This window comes from Tachysurus fulvidraco, chromosome 13 (assembly GCF_022655615.1).
Source record: "Tachysurus fulvidraco isolate hzauxx_2018 chromosome 13, HZAU_PFXX_2.0, whole genome shotgun sequence".
In the NCBI taxonomy this organism is placed as follows: Eukaryota; Metazoa; Chordata; class Actinopteri; order Siluriformes; family Bagridae; genus Tachysurus; species Tachysurus fulvidraco.
In genome coordinates, this window is record NC_062530.1 from 7,020,185 (window position 1) to 7,034,839 (window position 14,655).

General features: G+C 41.2%; 1 protein-coding gene across 5 annotated transcripts in view; it reads left to right on the top strand.

The window, feature by feature from the left end:
• Positions 1-13,043, top strand: part of large2 (LARGE xylosyl- and glucuronyltransferase 2) — a 142,365-nt gene extending 129,322 nt beyond the window's left edge. For all 5 annotated transcript variants that reach the window (XM_047822542.1, XM_027139900.2, XM_047822543.1 and 2 more), the window contains 9 exons: positions 2,542-2,646; positions 2,747-2,859; positions 2,956-3,081; positions 8,208-8,363; positions 9,459-9,622; positions 9,838-10,116; positions 10,315-10,461; positions 11,094-11,289; positions 11,375-13,043. In XM_047822542.1, coding sequence (XP_047678498.1) covers positions 2,542-2,646; positions 2,747-2,859; positions 2,956-3,081; positions 8,208-8,363; positions 9,459-9,622; positions 9,838-10,116; positions 10,315-10,461; positions 11,094-11,289; positions 11,375-11,572 — 1,484 coding nt within the window. In that variant the 3' untranslated portion in view covers positions 11,573-13,043. The remainder of the gene's footprint in view (positions 1-2,541; positions 2,647-2,746; positions 2,860-2,955; positions 3,082-8,207; positions 8,364-9,458; positions 9,623-9,837; positions 10,117-10,314; positions 10,462-11,093; positions 11,290-11,374) is intronic.
• The last annotated feature ends 1,612 nt before the right edge of the window (positions 13,044-14,655 follow it).

Consider the following 14,655-nt stretch of genomic DNA (forward strand, 5'->3'; position numbering starts at 1 on the left):
GCACTACACACTACAGTACTTTTTCTACCTTATTCACTTTTTTTTTACAAAGTTCTATTTCTGCTCCACGAAAATGCTGGCTTATTGAAAAAGATGTTTTTTTTAATATATATATCATTTGTATTTAACCGGATTAAAACCCCTTCCACCCTGAGGGCGAGCCAGGCAGAAATTATAAATCCTTTTCTTAAGCATAAAAAGCCTAAATGTATCTACACATGCAGCATAGCAGACGTACAGGAAGAAGCTCCACTATACTACAAAGACCATTTGAACCTAAACAAAACATAATTCCGTACAATGATTACACAACAAAACTGACACAAGCAATCGTCCACTACACGTTACACTGCAGATTCCAACAGTATAAGGATAAACAGTCTGTGACCAAAACAAAACCTCTTTTATTAACCATCAATTATTTTTTGTTCTAAGTAGAAAACAAACAGAAAATTGTTGTCATTTGTTAAAAACGGATGAATATTTCCGAAACCAAAATATTGATCTGAAAGTGAGGTCTAATTATATATCACATCTGTGCTTGACAGCTGGTGGACATTTTGGCCGTTAAATGAAACGAGATAAACAGTTTTAATTTGGTATCACATGGCGACGGATCTGTCTGAAATCATTTGGACCAATATGCTGTTGGTATAAATATCCCAGTGAAGGAATTGGACTGTCGCTGTCCACACAGCAGTCTGACCTTGAATCAGAAATCTGCCTTATATTTGCTTATATGTTTACATTTATTTCTGTATGATTTCAGCAAGTAAAAGCAATAAAGGAGCATATAGTCCTTCTTCTCATGACCTGCAGGAAGAGCCCTGTTGAACACGTTACTTACAGGGGGTGATTTTATTTGCTGATAATAACATGATGGTGTGAATGTATATTTTTCAAAGCCTATACTGGATGACTCACAGAGAAGGATTTTACAGACATGAGCAGTCAAATTTATACAGAAATGCAAATGGAATAAAAAATGTTTTAACTACTTTAATGATTAGATTTCAAGGTAAATCGAGGCAGGTCTGAGCCAGAGTAAAATCCTCTTTTGAATGCTATAAATAAGCGAGGATGTTTTAATTTAGTTTTTTAATCGAGGTTGTTGTGAAGGACACTTTCACTTACACATGTTTAAAGTTTCTTCCCCTTTACCTTGTGTGTGTATACATATACATAAGTATATGTAGGACACAGATGGCAGGCCAATCATGAAATCACCTGCATGCTGAGCTCAGGGTAGATTTACATTTACATTTATGGCATTTGGCAGAGATGCCTTTATCCAGAGCAACTTACAGAATTGCTTTAAAGTCAAAGAACTTCAGGATGTTGTCCAGGAAGAATAAATCGTGATACTGGTTCACTAGGTCACAGACTAAAAATACCATCAAAAGAAAAAGAAAAAAAAGCGACTCACTCAGGGCTTTAGGAATTTGTAGTTTTACCTCAGAATTTCTATTCATACCTAGCTTTCTAGGAGCAATATATCACATTGCTATATATTATATTAAATATATATAAATATATTTATTTTCTAAGTAAATGGTTATTTCTGCTCATAAGTTCTTCTTCATAAGCATCTAAAATTCTGTGTAACGTTATCTTAACAGAGAAAGAAAAAACACACATCTCACACTGAAAGCCAATTCAAGCCTGATTCATTTTTTATCAGATTTGCAGCCATAAGATAATGTATTTATTTATACTGATTGCAAATATCTGATTAGTTGATTTCTGTTCCACTGGCAGGACGCATGGTGGCTTAGTGGTTAGCAAATTCGCCTCACACCTCCAGGGTTGGGGGTTTGATTCCCGCCTCCGCCTTATGTTTGTGGAGTTTGCATGTTCTCCCCGTGCCTCGGGGGTTCCCTCCGGGTACTCCGGTTTCCTCCCCCGGTCCAAAGACATGCATGGTAGGTTGATTGGCATCTCTGGAAAATTGTCCGTAGTGTGTGAGTGTGTGAGTGAATGAGAGTGTGTGTGTGCCCTGCGATGGGTTCGCACTCCATCCAGGGTGTATCCTGCCTCGATGCCCGATGATGCCTGAGATAGGCACAGGCTCCCCGTGACACGAGAAGTTCGGATAAGCGGTAGAAAATGAGTGAGTGAGAGAGTGTTCCACTGGCACAATGGAACGACAGTGTATTGCTTAAAATAAAATAAAATACATATTTTAGGACACTTTTGGAAGTATGACTTTGGATGTCGTTTGAAGACTCAGTGTTTTCAGACATCTTGAAGAAGTTCATTCCATCACCTAGGTGCCAGAACAGAGAGGAATCTCGATGCATAGCTTCCTGGTACCCTGAGGGATTATGGGTTCAGTCAAGCAATGTTAGAGGATCTGAGGTGTGGAGCAGTGTGTGGTATGATAAGTGGTTTGATGTAGATAGGTGCTGGCCCATTTTTAGTTTTGTAGGCAAGCATCAGTGATTAAATCGAGCAATGGAGTGATGTGGGAGAATTTAGAGGCCTGTGTGGATAAAAAGGGTAGATGGATAGAGGGATGACTGGCAATATTTCTTTTTGCAGCAAAGCAGGTGATTGGACTTGTAGAGAACCAGAGTGACTGGTACCTTGGGAACCTCTGGAAGAATCACAAACCCTGGCCTGCTCTGGGACGTGGCTTCAACACAGGTAAACAGAACCTGCACACATGCTCATCACAAGGAATAAGACTGTGAACATACTATTTCTAATAATATTATTAACAATTGGTGATCCTTTAATGCTCCAGGGGTGATCCTGCTCTATCTGGAGCGCTTACGGAAGCTCGGGTGGGAACAGATGTGGCGGTTAACAGCAGAAAGAGAGCTAATGAGCATGCTTTCCACTTCCCTCGCTGACCAGGTCAGGAAGATATGGCCAAGCTGTTAATCTATTAATGATACACATGCTTTTGGGCATTTCTGGACATTGTGTGTGTGTGTCTGTGTGTTTGCACAGGATATTTTTAATGCAATCATAAAACAAAACCCAGTTCTTGTGCACCAGTTGCCATGCTTCTGGAATGTGCAGTTATCAGACCACACTCGCTCGGAGCAGTGCTACACAGAGGTGTCAGATCTTAAGGTAAGACAATGTACGGTATTTGGCACGATGATTAAAGACACTTATACACTGTATACTATATAGTCCTGAAAACAACAACATGGATTTCAATCACTAGTAAAGTTCTTTGAATGTAAAGAAAGGAGAAAATTGCTGTTATCGACTCCGCACCAACTGTGCGAAGCAATCGCGGGCATTTTGACAACCTATATCTGATAACAAGCTGTGCTTGATTAGGCTTATCTATGTTCTCCTGCTATTGACTGTGTGAGGGAATGACACTTAACTAGCATGGCTGACAGTTTTTAGCGGCAAATTTGTTAAAACCTGCTTTCTATCCCTAACATAAAGAATAAAAAATAAGAAAAGAAAATCATGAAAATCTAAAAACATATTTAATGTTATCTAAAACTGTGGCAGAAAAACCCAAGACAAATTGTGCTATCTGCGATGAATCTCGTGTATAGCACAAATAATGTACATTTAATTTTCTTTAGCGTTTTTCCCCTAGTGATGACAGTGACAAAACAAAAACTAACAAACCCCACATATTAATATTGGCTCTTTTCCAGGTCTTCTTCTGTCTCAGCTAATTCTCACAGCAAAATAAGAGCCACGGTTCAGAAATGAAGCAATCACATCAACTAGACGAAACTGCCCTCTTTTAATGAGGCTTATTTTCCGTATCACATATAGACTTATAGACTTATACACATTATTTTTAACAGCCTTGGTCCAGCTTTCTGCTCTGCTGTTGTCTGCCTTTTACATGTTTTTTGTTGCTTTGTTGTCAGAGAAACACACGCTGACAATCCTGTCACATTACACTTATTTTGTGTGTGATTGCAGCATTTCATGTATTGTCAAAGGACTTATACTATTAAGCCAAACAGAAAAAAAATGTCCTTTATAGAAAGAGTCTCAAATAACTGGAATTGCCCTTAAACTATATGTATAATATATCTACCGAGGGTGCAGCTCTGTTACAGGTGAGGGTGTAGCTCTGTTACAGGTGAGGGTGTAGCTCTGTTACAGGTGAGGGCGTAGCTCTGTTACAGGTGAGGGTGTAGCTCTGTTACAGGTGAGGGTGTAGCTCTGTTACAGGTGAGGGTGTAGCTCTGTTACAGGAGAGGGTGTATCTCTGTTACAGGTGAGGGCGTAGCTCTGTTACAGGTGAGGGTGTATCTCTGTTACAGGTGAGGGTGTATCTCTGTTACAGGTGAGTGTGTAGCTCTGTTACAGGTGAGGGTGTATCTCTGTTACAGGTGAGGGTGTATCTCTGTTACAGGTGAGGGTGTAGCTCTGTTACAGGTGAGGGTGTAGCTCTGTTACAGGTGAGGGTGTAGCTCTGTTACAGGTGAGGGTGTAGCTCTGTTACAGGTGAGGGTGTAGCTCTGTTACAGGTGAGGGTGTAGCTCTGTTACAGGTGAGGGTCTGTTATAGGTGAGGGTGTATCTCTGTTACAGGTGAGGGCGTAGCTCTGTTACAGGTGAGGGTGTAGCTCTGTTACAGGTGAGGGTGTATCTCTGTTACAGGTGAGGGTGTAGCTCTGTTACATGTGAGGGTCTGTTACAGGTGAGGGCGTAGCTCTGTTACAGGTGAGGGTGTAGCTCTGTTACAGGTGAGGGTGTATCTCTGTTACAGGTGAGTGTGTAGCTCTGTTACAGGTGAGTGTGTAGCTCTGTTACAGGTGAGGGTGTATCTCTGTTACAGGTGAGGGTGTAGCTCTGTTACAGGTGAGGGTGTATCTCTGTTACAGGTGAGGGTGTAGCTCTGTTACAGGTGAGGGTGTATCTCTGTTACAGGTGAGGGCGTAGCTCTGTTACAGGTGAGGGTGTAGCTCTGTTACAGGTGAGGGTGTAGCTCTGTTACAGGTGAGGGTATACTCTGTTACAGGTGAGGGTGTAGCTCTGTTACAGGTGAGGGTGTAGCTCTGTTACAGGTGAGGGTATACTCTGTTACAGGTGAGGGTGTAGCTCTGTTACAGGTGAGGGTGTAGCTCTGTTACATTTGAGGGTATACTCTGTTACAGGTGAGGGTCTGTTACAGGTGAGGGTCTGTTACAGGTGAGGGTGTAGCTCTGTTACAGGTGAGGGTGTAGCTCTGTTACAGGTGAGGGTGTATCTCTGTTACAGGTGAGGGTGTAGCTCTGTTACAGGTGAGGGTGTATCTCTGTTACAGGTGAGGGCGTAACTCTGTTACAGGTGAGGGCGTAGCTCTGTTACAGGTGAGGGTGTAGCTCTGTTACAGGTGAGGGTGTAGCTCTGTTACAGGTGAGGGTGTAGCTCTGTTACAGGTGAGGGTGTAGCTCTGTTACAGGTGAGGGTATACTCTGTTACAGGTGAGGGTCTGTTACAGGTGAGGGTCTGTTACAGGTGAGGGTGTAGCTCTGTTACAGGTGAGGGTGTAGCTCTGTTACAGGTGAGGGTGTAGCTCTGTTACAGGTGAGTGTGTAGCTCTGTTACAGGTGAGGGTGTATCTCTGTTACAGGTGAGGGTGTAGCTCTGTTACAGGTGAGGGTGTAGCTCTGTTACAGGTGAGGGTCTGTTACAGGTGAGGGTGTAGCTCTGTTACAGGCGAGGGTCTGTTGCAGGTGAGGGTGTATCTCTGTTACAGGTGAGGGTGTAGCTCTGTTACAGGTGAGGGTGTAGCTCTGTTACAGGTGAGTGTGTAGCTCTGTTACAGGTGAGGGTGTAGCTCTGTTACAGGTGAGGGTCTGTTACAGGTGAGGGTCTGTTACAGGTGAGGGTGTAGCTCTGTTACAGGTGAGGGTGTAGCTCTGTTACAGGTGAGGGTGTAGCTCTGTTACAGGTGAGTGTGTAGCTCTGTTACAGGTGAGGGTGTATCTCTGTTACAGGTGAGGGTGTAGCTCTGTTACAGGTGAGGGTGTAGCTCTGTTACAGGTGAGTGTGTAGCTCTGTTACAGGTGAGGGTGTAGCTCTGTTACAGGTGAGGGTCTGTTACAGGTGAGGGTCTGTTACAGGTGAGGGTGTAGCTCTGTTACAGGTGAGGGTGTAGCTCTGTTACAGGTGAGTGTGTAGCTCTGTTACAGGTGAGGGTGTATCTCTGTTACAGGTGAGGGTGTAGCTCTGTTACAGGTGAGGGTGTAGCTCTGTTACAGGTGAGGGTCTGTTACAGGTGAGGGTGTAGCTCTGTTACAGGTGAGGGTCTGTTACAGGTAAGGGTGTATCTCTGTTACAGGTGAGGGTGTAGCTCTGTTACAGGTGAGGGTGTAGCTCTGTTACAGGTGAGTGTGTAGCTCTGTTACAGGTGAGGGTGTAGCTCTGTTACAGGTGAGGGTCTGTTACAGGTGAGGGTCTGTTACAGGTGAGGGTGTAGCTCTGTTACAGGTGAGGGTGTAGCTCTGTTGCAGGTGAGTGTGTAGCTCTGTTACAGGTGAGTGTGTAGCTCTGTTACAGGTGAGGGTGTAGCTCTGTTACAGGTGAGGGTGTAGCTCTGTTACAGGTGAGGGTGTAGCTCTGTTACAGGTGAGGGTGTAGCTCTGTTACAGGTGAGTGTGTAGCTCTGTTACAGGTGAGGGTGTAGCTCTGTTACAGGTGAGGGTGTAGCTCTGTTACAGGTGAGGGTCTGTTACAGGTGAGGGTGTAGCTCTGTTACAGGTGAGGGTCTGTTACAGGTGAGGGTGTAGCTCTGTTACAGGTGAGGGTGTAGCTCTGTTACAGGTGAGGGTCTGTTACAGGTGAGGGTGTAGCTCTGTTACAGGTGAGGGTCTGTTACAGGTGAGGGTGTAGCTCTGTTACAGGTGAGGGTCTGTTACAGGTGAGGGTGTAGCTCTGTTACAGGTGAGGGTGTAGCTCTGTTACAGGTGAGGGTGTAGCTCTGTTACAGGTGAGGGTGTAGCTCTGTTACAGGTGAGGGTGTAGCTCTGTTACAGGTGAGGGTCTGTTACAGGTGAGGGTGTAGCTCTGTTACAGGTGAGGGTCTGTTACAGGTGAGGGTGTAGCTCTGTTACAGGTGAGGGTCTGTTACAGGTGAGGGTGTAGCTCTGTTACAGGTGAGGGTCTGTTACAGGTGAGGGTGTAGCTCTGTTACAGGTGAGGGTCTGTTACAGGTGAGGGTGTAGCTCTGTTACAGGTGAGGGTGTAGCTCTGTTACAGGTGAGGGTGTAGCTCTGTTACAGGTGAGGGTGTAGCTCTGTTACAGGTGAGGGTCTGTTACAGGTGAGGGTCTGTTACAGGTGAGGGTGTAGCTCTGTTACAGGTGAGGGTGTAGCTCTGTTACAGGTGAGGGTGTAGCTCTGTTACAGGTGAGGGTCTGTTACAGGTGAGGGTCTGTTACAGGTGAGGGTGTAGCTCTGTTACAGGTGAGGGTCTGTTACAGGTGAGGGTCTGTTACAGGTGAGGGTGTAGCTCTGTTACAGGTGAGGGTCTGTTACAGGTGAGGGTCTGTTACAGGTGAGGGTGTAGCTCTGTTACAGGTGAGGGTGTAGCTCTGTTACAGGTGAGGGTGTAGCTCTGTTTCACAGCAGTGAATGTGTTTCGTCGTATATTAAAGTCTACATTTTATATAATTTTCACTGAACAAGAACAACAAATTAATAAAAACCTAGAATAATTTTGCTATTCCGCACTTCCTATTCCATCATAACAAAATCTATAGTTTTTTTAATAGGTTTATGGTTAAATGAGTGAAATATAATGACTGTGGTTAACATAAGCTCAAGATATCTTCATGATTTATTCTATGATATAAAATACCAATAACTACAATACCAGACTTTTTAATGTATTTATTTTTTGTTCGTTTTCCGTGAAAATGGGACTACAGAGGTCGTCAGAGACATTAAACATCATAGAGACGGACAGGAAAACCGTTCACGCTCTTGCTAACGATAGCAAATTTTCGCTCTTTCAGATTTACATAAAGAATACAGTGGATGCTTTTTTTAAATAAAGATGGAAAGATTTGTAATCTCAGTGGCGTTGAAGTTGAAGCAATGTCTGCTGGTCGATACAATCGGCAGCATTCTCTTTAGTTACGTTATAACTGCTTGTCTTTAGCCTTTATAACTACACATTTATTAAAGACTGTTATCAAATGCAAATTTTTGTTCCTGTGTAACAGTGCATGCTTATTGAGAACACAACTGAAGGAAATAGCTATATGAGTGTGACTTTGTTGTACAGGTGATTCACTGGAATTCTCCTAAAAAACTGCGAGTGAAAAACAAACATGTGGAATTTTTCCGGAATCTTTACTTGACTTTTCTGGAGTATGATGGGAATCTTCTCCGGCGAGAACTCTTCGGGTGTCCGAGTCAGGCAACCTCTGAGAGCACACGGGTGAGTTGACCGTAAATCCATTTTTTGTGTAAGATTCCTTTCAACTTCTAAGCTATTCTAGTTATTAGCGTATTTTATTGGTCTTTTATCCATGACCTTAATTACTCTAAAGCAAAAAAGCCCTGTAAATAATGTGAAATAAATGAAAATGAAATATAAAACTCTAATAAACACCCTCAATAGCTGGTACCATTTTATTGTACAAATTTTAATAAGAAGAAGAAGAAGAAGAAAGAAGAAGAAGAAGATGAAGAAGAAGAAGAAAAAGGAGAAGAATGCATTGAATGATTTTAGTACAGAGGAGGCCTCAGATATATTTTACATTAAGATTAACATAGAAATAATTTTAAAAAATATGAATCTCTCATTTCAGTAGCTTTATTGTAAAAGTTGAAACCTGAATATTGGATTTTTTGTTCTTTCATTTATGGAATATGTAAACAATTTAAACAATCGTTAAAAGTACTTGAAATGATATGGGTTATGACAGCTCTAGTAACTATTCCTATGATTTCTAATGTTCTTGCAAATATTTGCGTTTAATTTCAATCATGATACACTATGTTGGCTTAGTTATAATACAAACCGAATAAGAGCTGCTCATTATGCGGTGTTACTACACACTTAAAAAGAGTGGTTTTATATAGAGAACCTAAATTGGTTTTAGAACGTGTTTTATACGTGGAATGCTAACTTTTTTCTGTATACAGAAACATTTAGTTAGGTTCAGTTAAAAGAACCCGATGGAGTTCTTAGAAACTAGTTAGATTTATTTTTTAATGACGATGATGATTGTTATTGACACAAACGACGACAGTGTGTTATAAAAAATGTGAATAGTATTGCTAACATTTTTATAACATTTGGTAACATTATTTATTAATTCATTTTTAATTATTGGAGTTTCTTTGTTAAACAATCTTTTCTCAATTGTCATTCATAAGAGTGTCATTTCAAAACAACTCACAGTGTTTTCTATATAGAGATAAAATTCCAAAAAGTATTGGCACCTCCTCTTTAAGAGTGTATTTGGTTAAATCATTAAATTTACTTTATACACCATTAAAACATTTTGTTTGTACTCCTGTCCTTCAGCTCCAGAAAGCACTCGAGGAGCTGGATGAGGATGACCAGTGCTATGATTTCCGGCGTGAGCGAATCATGGTGCACCGCATACACCTTTATTTCCTGGAGTATGAGTACACGTCAACCGAGGACGATACAGATGTCACTCTGGTGGCTCAGCTGTCAATGGACAGGTGAGAAAGGCCATGCTGCTGAATGAGCTCAGTGTTTATGCTCTTCCATGGACTTCCATGAGTCGCTATGGTTTGAATAAATCACAGCATTTTCTAATGCATTTTTATAAGATTGGATTTGAAGGATTAAAGAGCTGTTATTTTCTGTCTCGTCTTAAAAAGCAGCTAATCCCCACTGACAATTTGTCTTGCCCGGTGCATTCTATACTGTGCAGACTGCAGATGCTGGAGGCCATCTGTAAACACTGGGAAGGACCCATCAGTTTGGCTCTCTATATGTCGGATGCTGAGGCTCAGCAGTTTTTACGTTATGCTCAGGCCTCGGAGGTACTCAAAAACCGCAAGAACGTAGGATACCACATCGTCTACAAAGAGGGCCAGTTCTACCCTGTTAACCTGGTGCGCAATGTGGCTCTCCGTAATGCCAAAACCCCTTACGTCTTTCTGACCGACATAGATTTCCTCCCTATGTACGGACTCTATGATTACCTCAGGTGAGTCAGAAAAGATTCCCTACAACTTTAGATAAACATCTTAAATAGGGTTCCTCATGCACAAATTATTCCTAATGGAACTATAAGGAACCTTTTTGTTTGCAATGAATAAGGTTGCATTGCTTTGCTTTAACATGCCAATGGCTAAAATACCATCTTGCATTTCTAATTTGTGTGTGTGTCAATTGGCTTTTGTAGAAAATCCATCGTCCAGTTGGACATGGCCAACACCAAAAAGGCTCTGGTAGTGCCAGCCTTCGAGACTCTGAGATATCGCCTCTCCTTTCCAAAATCCAAAGCCGAACTGCTATCCATGCTAGACATGGGGACTCTCTACACCTTCAGGTATATTAACCAGTGCTAGTCTTATAACTCTCTATAGCACCAAATGTATCGGTATTCACTTCTAATGCATGAGTGTGTGTGTTGTCTAAACTGTAGTTTTAACAAGATTGCCTGTAGAATATCTTAAAAATAAACAAATGACTAACAATAGTACATAAGATTTTGTACACTATATTGTTAGATTATAGATTATATACATGCACCCTATATACTGTAAGTACACCTCCTATTTGCATCTGTATGTATACCTTCTATTTTGTATCTATTTTGTATCTTGTATCCATTTTTGAAAATGTTATGTTTATTCTGTATAAAGTATTCAGATTTGTTATGTATGTAATCTGTCCTTAAGTTAAAGAATATAAGGGTCACCGGTTTGATCTTGAACTTTGTTATTGTCTCTGTGTGAGTATTTCTTCATGTCCACATAGGTGTTGTGCAGGTTCTCCAGTTTCCACCAACTGTTTAAAAAAGTGCATGTAGTCAGTTAGATATGCTAAATTGCAACTAGGTGTTTGCACGTGCCAAAGGTTACCAAGATAGTCTCCAGATTCACTGTGACCTTGACCAGAATGAAGCAGTTACTGAAGATGAATAAATTTTTTTTTTCCCCCAAATCTCCTGACTGGTAGGTACCATGTTTGGACCAAGGGTCATGCACCAACAAACTATGCCAAATGGAGGACTGCCACTACACCTTACAAGGTGGAGTGGGAGGCAGACTTTGAGCCCTACGTGGTGGTCAGGAGGGATTGCCCTGAGTATGACCAGAGATTTGTGGGCTTTGGCTGGAACAAAGTCTCCCACATCATGGAGCTTGATGCACTGGTAAGATGTTTTTATAGCTGCATTACCAGTTTAAGAAACTGTTGGTTGACTCATTACTTACAAAGCACTCTTCATTCTCAAACAGGAGTATGACCTGATGGTGTTACCAAATGCCTTCATGATCCACATGCCCCACGCGCCCAGTTTCGACATTTCGAAGTTTCGCTCCAGTCCGGGTTATCGGTTCTGCTTGACGACTTTGAAAGACGAGTTCCATCAAGATCTCTCCAGAAAATATGGTGCTGCTGCTCTGAAGTACCTCACTGCTCAGAGGAACATTTGATTTCAGCCCTTAACATATGTCCATGCACACCAGGGACAACACCAATCTGTTCCTGGAGGCCTATTGGCCGCATGCTGCTCTCAGACATGTGCTATCGATGTGTCTAGTGTGTGTCAAGATACTGAACTCTTCTTTCACACGTCTGCATTTCTATTAAATCTGCTGGATGCAGATTTGACTGACTGGAGCTTTAAACCTTGTTTTTGATTATTGTTGTCACATTTAAGACTCACAACAGCGATGTCAGCACTATCCCATGCTATGACAAAATAAAGACGTTAAAATTAAGATTAAAGTGAAACCCATAACCAGATGGCTAATATCTAACCAAGGGTTTCATCAAATTGTAAGCAGTGTTAACTGAAGTCTACTGTATGTCTGTTCGTAAAGGTCTGGCAAACGAATTCTCAAAAGCGCAAGAGAACGTGATCGAGGATTTTTTTTTGACAATCAGGGCTTTCTCTCGGCTAAATATAAACAGCAGGAGATAAGCAAAGTTGGAGAAAGGTACTGTAGTGAACTTTTTAAAGCCTCTTTTGTTTCGGAAAGGGCGTCCCAACTGGAGGAAAAGACGAAGCCTTACGAATTCCTCACTATTTAAGATATTTATGCTTTTTTGTTTCTTTTTAATTGACATGGCCAATGATTTGGGGGTTTTGACTTACAGGATATGTTTTGCTTATAAGATTATGAGGAGGAAAATATGTCACATTATTTTTTCATTTCTACAAACAGAGTACCTTCAGTGACTGAGAGCGCGAATGCTTGATGGAGATACAGTACATAACTTGTATCTCCAGTGAGGACATGGGCTTATTTGCTTTCCATTAGGCATGACAGGTTGTCCAGACAGACGTGTGTTATTGCTGCATTTAGGACTGTCACTTCACTGTCACATGTTTTGGCATGCATATTCCATATCCAGCACTGTAGCATCTCATCAGCTTTTATCACAAACTCACTCTGACCATTTAACAAAACGTTTCAAATAAGAATACATCTATTAAAAACGATGAGTGATCTACAGTATACAAGGGACCATCGAATGACCCCACAACTGTTCAATTCAAATGTGTTATTTACTAATGAAATCTTGGAAAACTATTGTATATGTCAAGCTGTAATACAGTTATAAAAATTGTGAACAGTATACAGAAAAAATGATTGTGGTAACCCTTAAATAAAAAGTGTTACTAACTAATTGGTGGGGAAAATGTGAGAGGTACAGTACATCACCGGCTCATTACAGTTCATCTAACTCATATCGTTCACTCTCTAAGACTGCAGACACTGCAGTACACGTCTGCAGTACATGCCTGTGCCTTTGCTGTATTGTGAAACTGGATATTGATTGTACTACTGTACATGTCAGCGGGGCCTGTGAGAGGTACTCTATTTATTATTGACTTAAATCAATCATATTTTTCTATGTAGGGGTTAAGTGCTTTAAATAAATTTGCCCTTTTTCTAAGATGGTTGGCTGCAGTTTTCATTTTTCAAAGTGTGTGTCAATACTTTTGTTTAAAATAAATGATTTTTGATCTGATGACAGATTTTGATTTTTGCTGGATGACAGCATGGTTAAAGCAGGTAATGTATACACAAGCTCGAAAAAAAAAAAGACTCACAAGGAAGAGGGGTCAATATTTATGGTTTAGCAGTTATTACACCTTGCAGCTATATAGGACACATTAAATATTTTTTGCAGACCAAACACCAGCTTATTGCATGAAGGTACAAAGGACATGTCTACTAAAATTTTATTAGCAATCATGGCACCACTGACAAGACTAATGAGAAAAAAAATGAGAGGAAAAATGTAACTATAGGCAATACGATGTTCAGAAATGCACCACTCGTCCATGACAGATTACACTGCACACAAAACAAAGTGTTTTAATACACTGATAAATGGACCGTAAGGGTAAAAAAAAGTTCAAGCAGAAAGAAAATTGTGTGCTTCTCCTTGATGCCTTACTCATGTCCTTCAGCTGGAGGAACTCAGTTAGAGCCAACTCAGTGGTTATAGCATATGGGTTACTGATCAGAAGGTTAGGGGTCACGCCCAAGTGCCACACAGCTGCTGTTTTTGGGCTCTTGACCAAGGCCCTTACTCCTTAATCTTGCTCTACCAAGGCTGATATAACAACCTGGGATATTTTAAAATATATAACATACACAAGTAAAATTCAAGATTTTGTTCGTCACATACACAGTTACAACTAAACATACTCAGAATACAACTTCAGACAGACAGATAGATAGATAGATAGATAGATAGATAGATAGATAGATAGATAGATAGATAGATAGATAGATAGATAGATAGATAGATAGATAGAGTATCTCACAGAAGTGAGTACACCCCTCACATTTTTGTAAATATTTGAAATACTTTACATGTAACAACACTGAAGAAATGACATTGTGCTCCAATGTAAAGTAGTGAGTGTACAGCTTGTATAACAGTATAAATTTGCTGTCGCCTCAAAATAACTCAATACACAGCCATTAATGTCTAAACCACTGGCCACAAAAGTGAGTACATCCCTAAGTGAAAATGTCCAAATTGGTCCCAATTAGCCATTTTCTCTCCCCAGTGTTATGTGACTCGTTAGTGTTACAAGGTTTCAGGTGTGAATGGGGAGCAGGTGTGTTAAATTTGGTGTCATCGCTCTTGCAAGGCCTCGCCATGGTCGACGAAAGAAGGTGAGTGCTCATGGTCAGTGTCATATCCAGAGGTTGTGTTTGGGAAATAGACGTAAAAATGCTGTCAGTGCTCAGATCATATGCTGCACACTATATCAAATTGTTCTGCATGGCTGTTGTCCCAGAAGGAAGCCTCTTCAAAAGATGATGTAGAAGTAGCCCGCAAACAGTTTGCTGAAGATGATGCACAAGAAAGCCCTAGACAAGCAGACTAAGGACATGGATTACTGGAACAATGTCTTGTGGTCTGATGAGACCAAGATAAACGTATTTGGTTCAGACGGTGTGTCTTGTCCAAAGTCAAGCATGGTGGTGGGAGTGTCATGATCTGGGGCTGCATGAGTGCAGCTGGCACTGGGGAGATACAGTTCGTT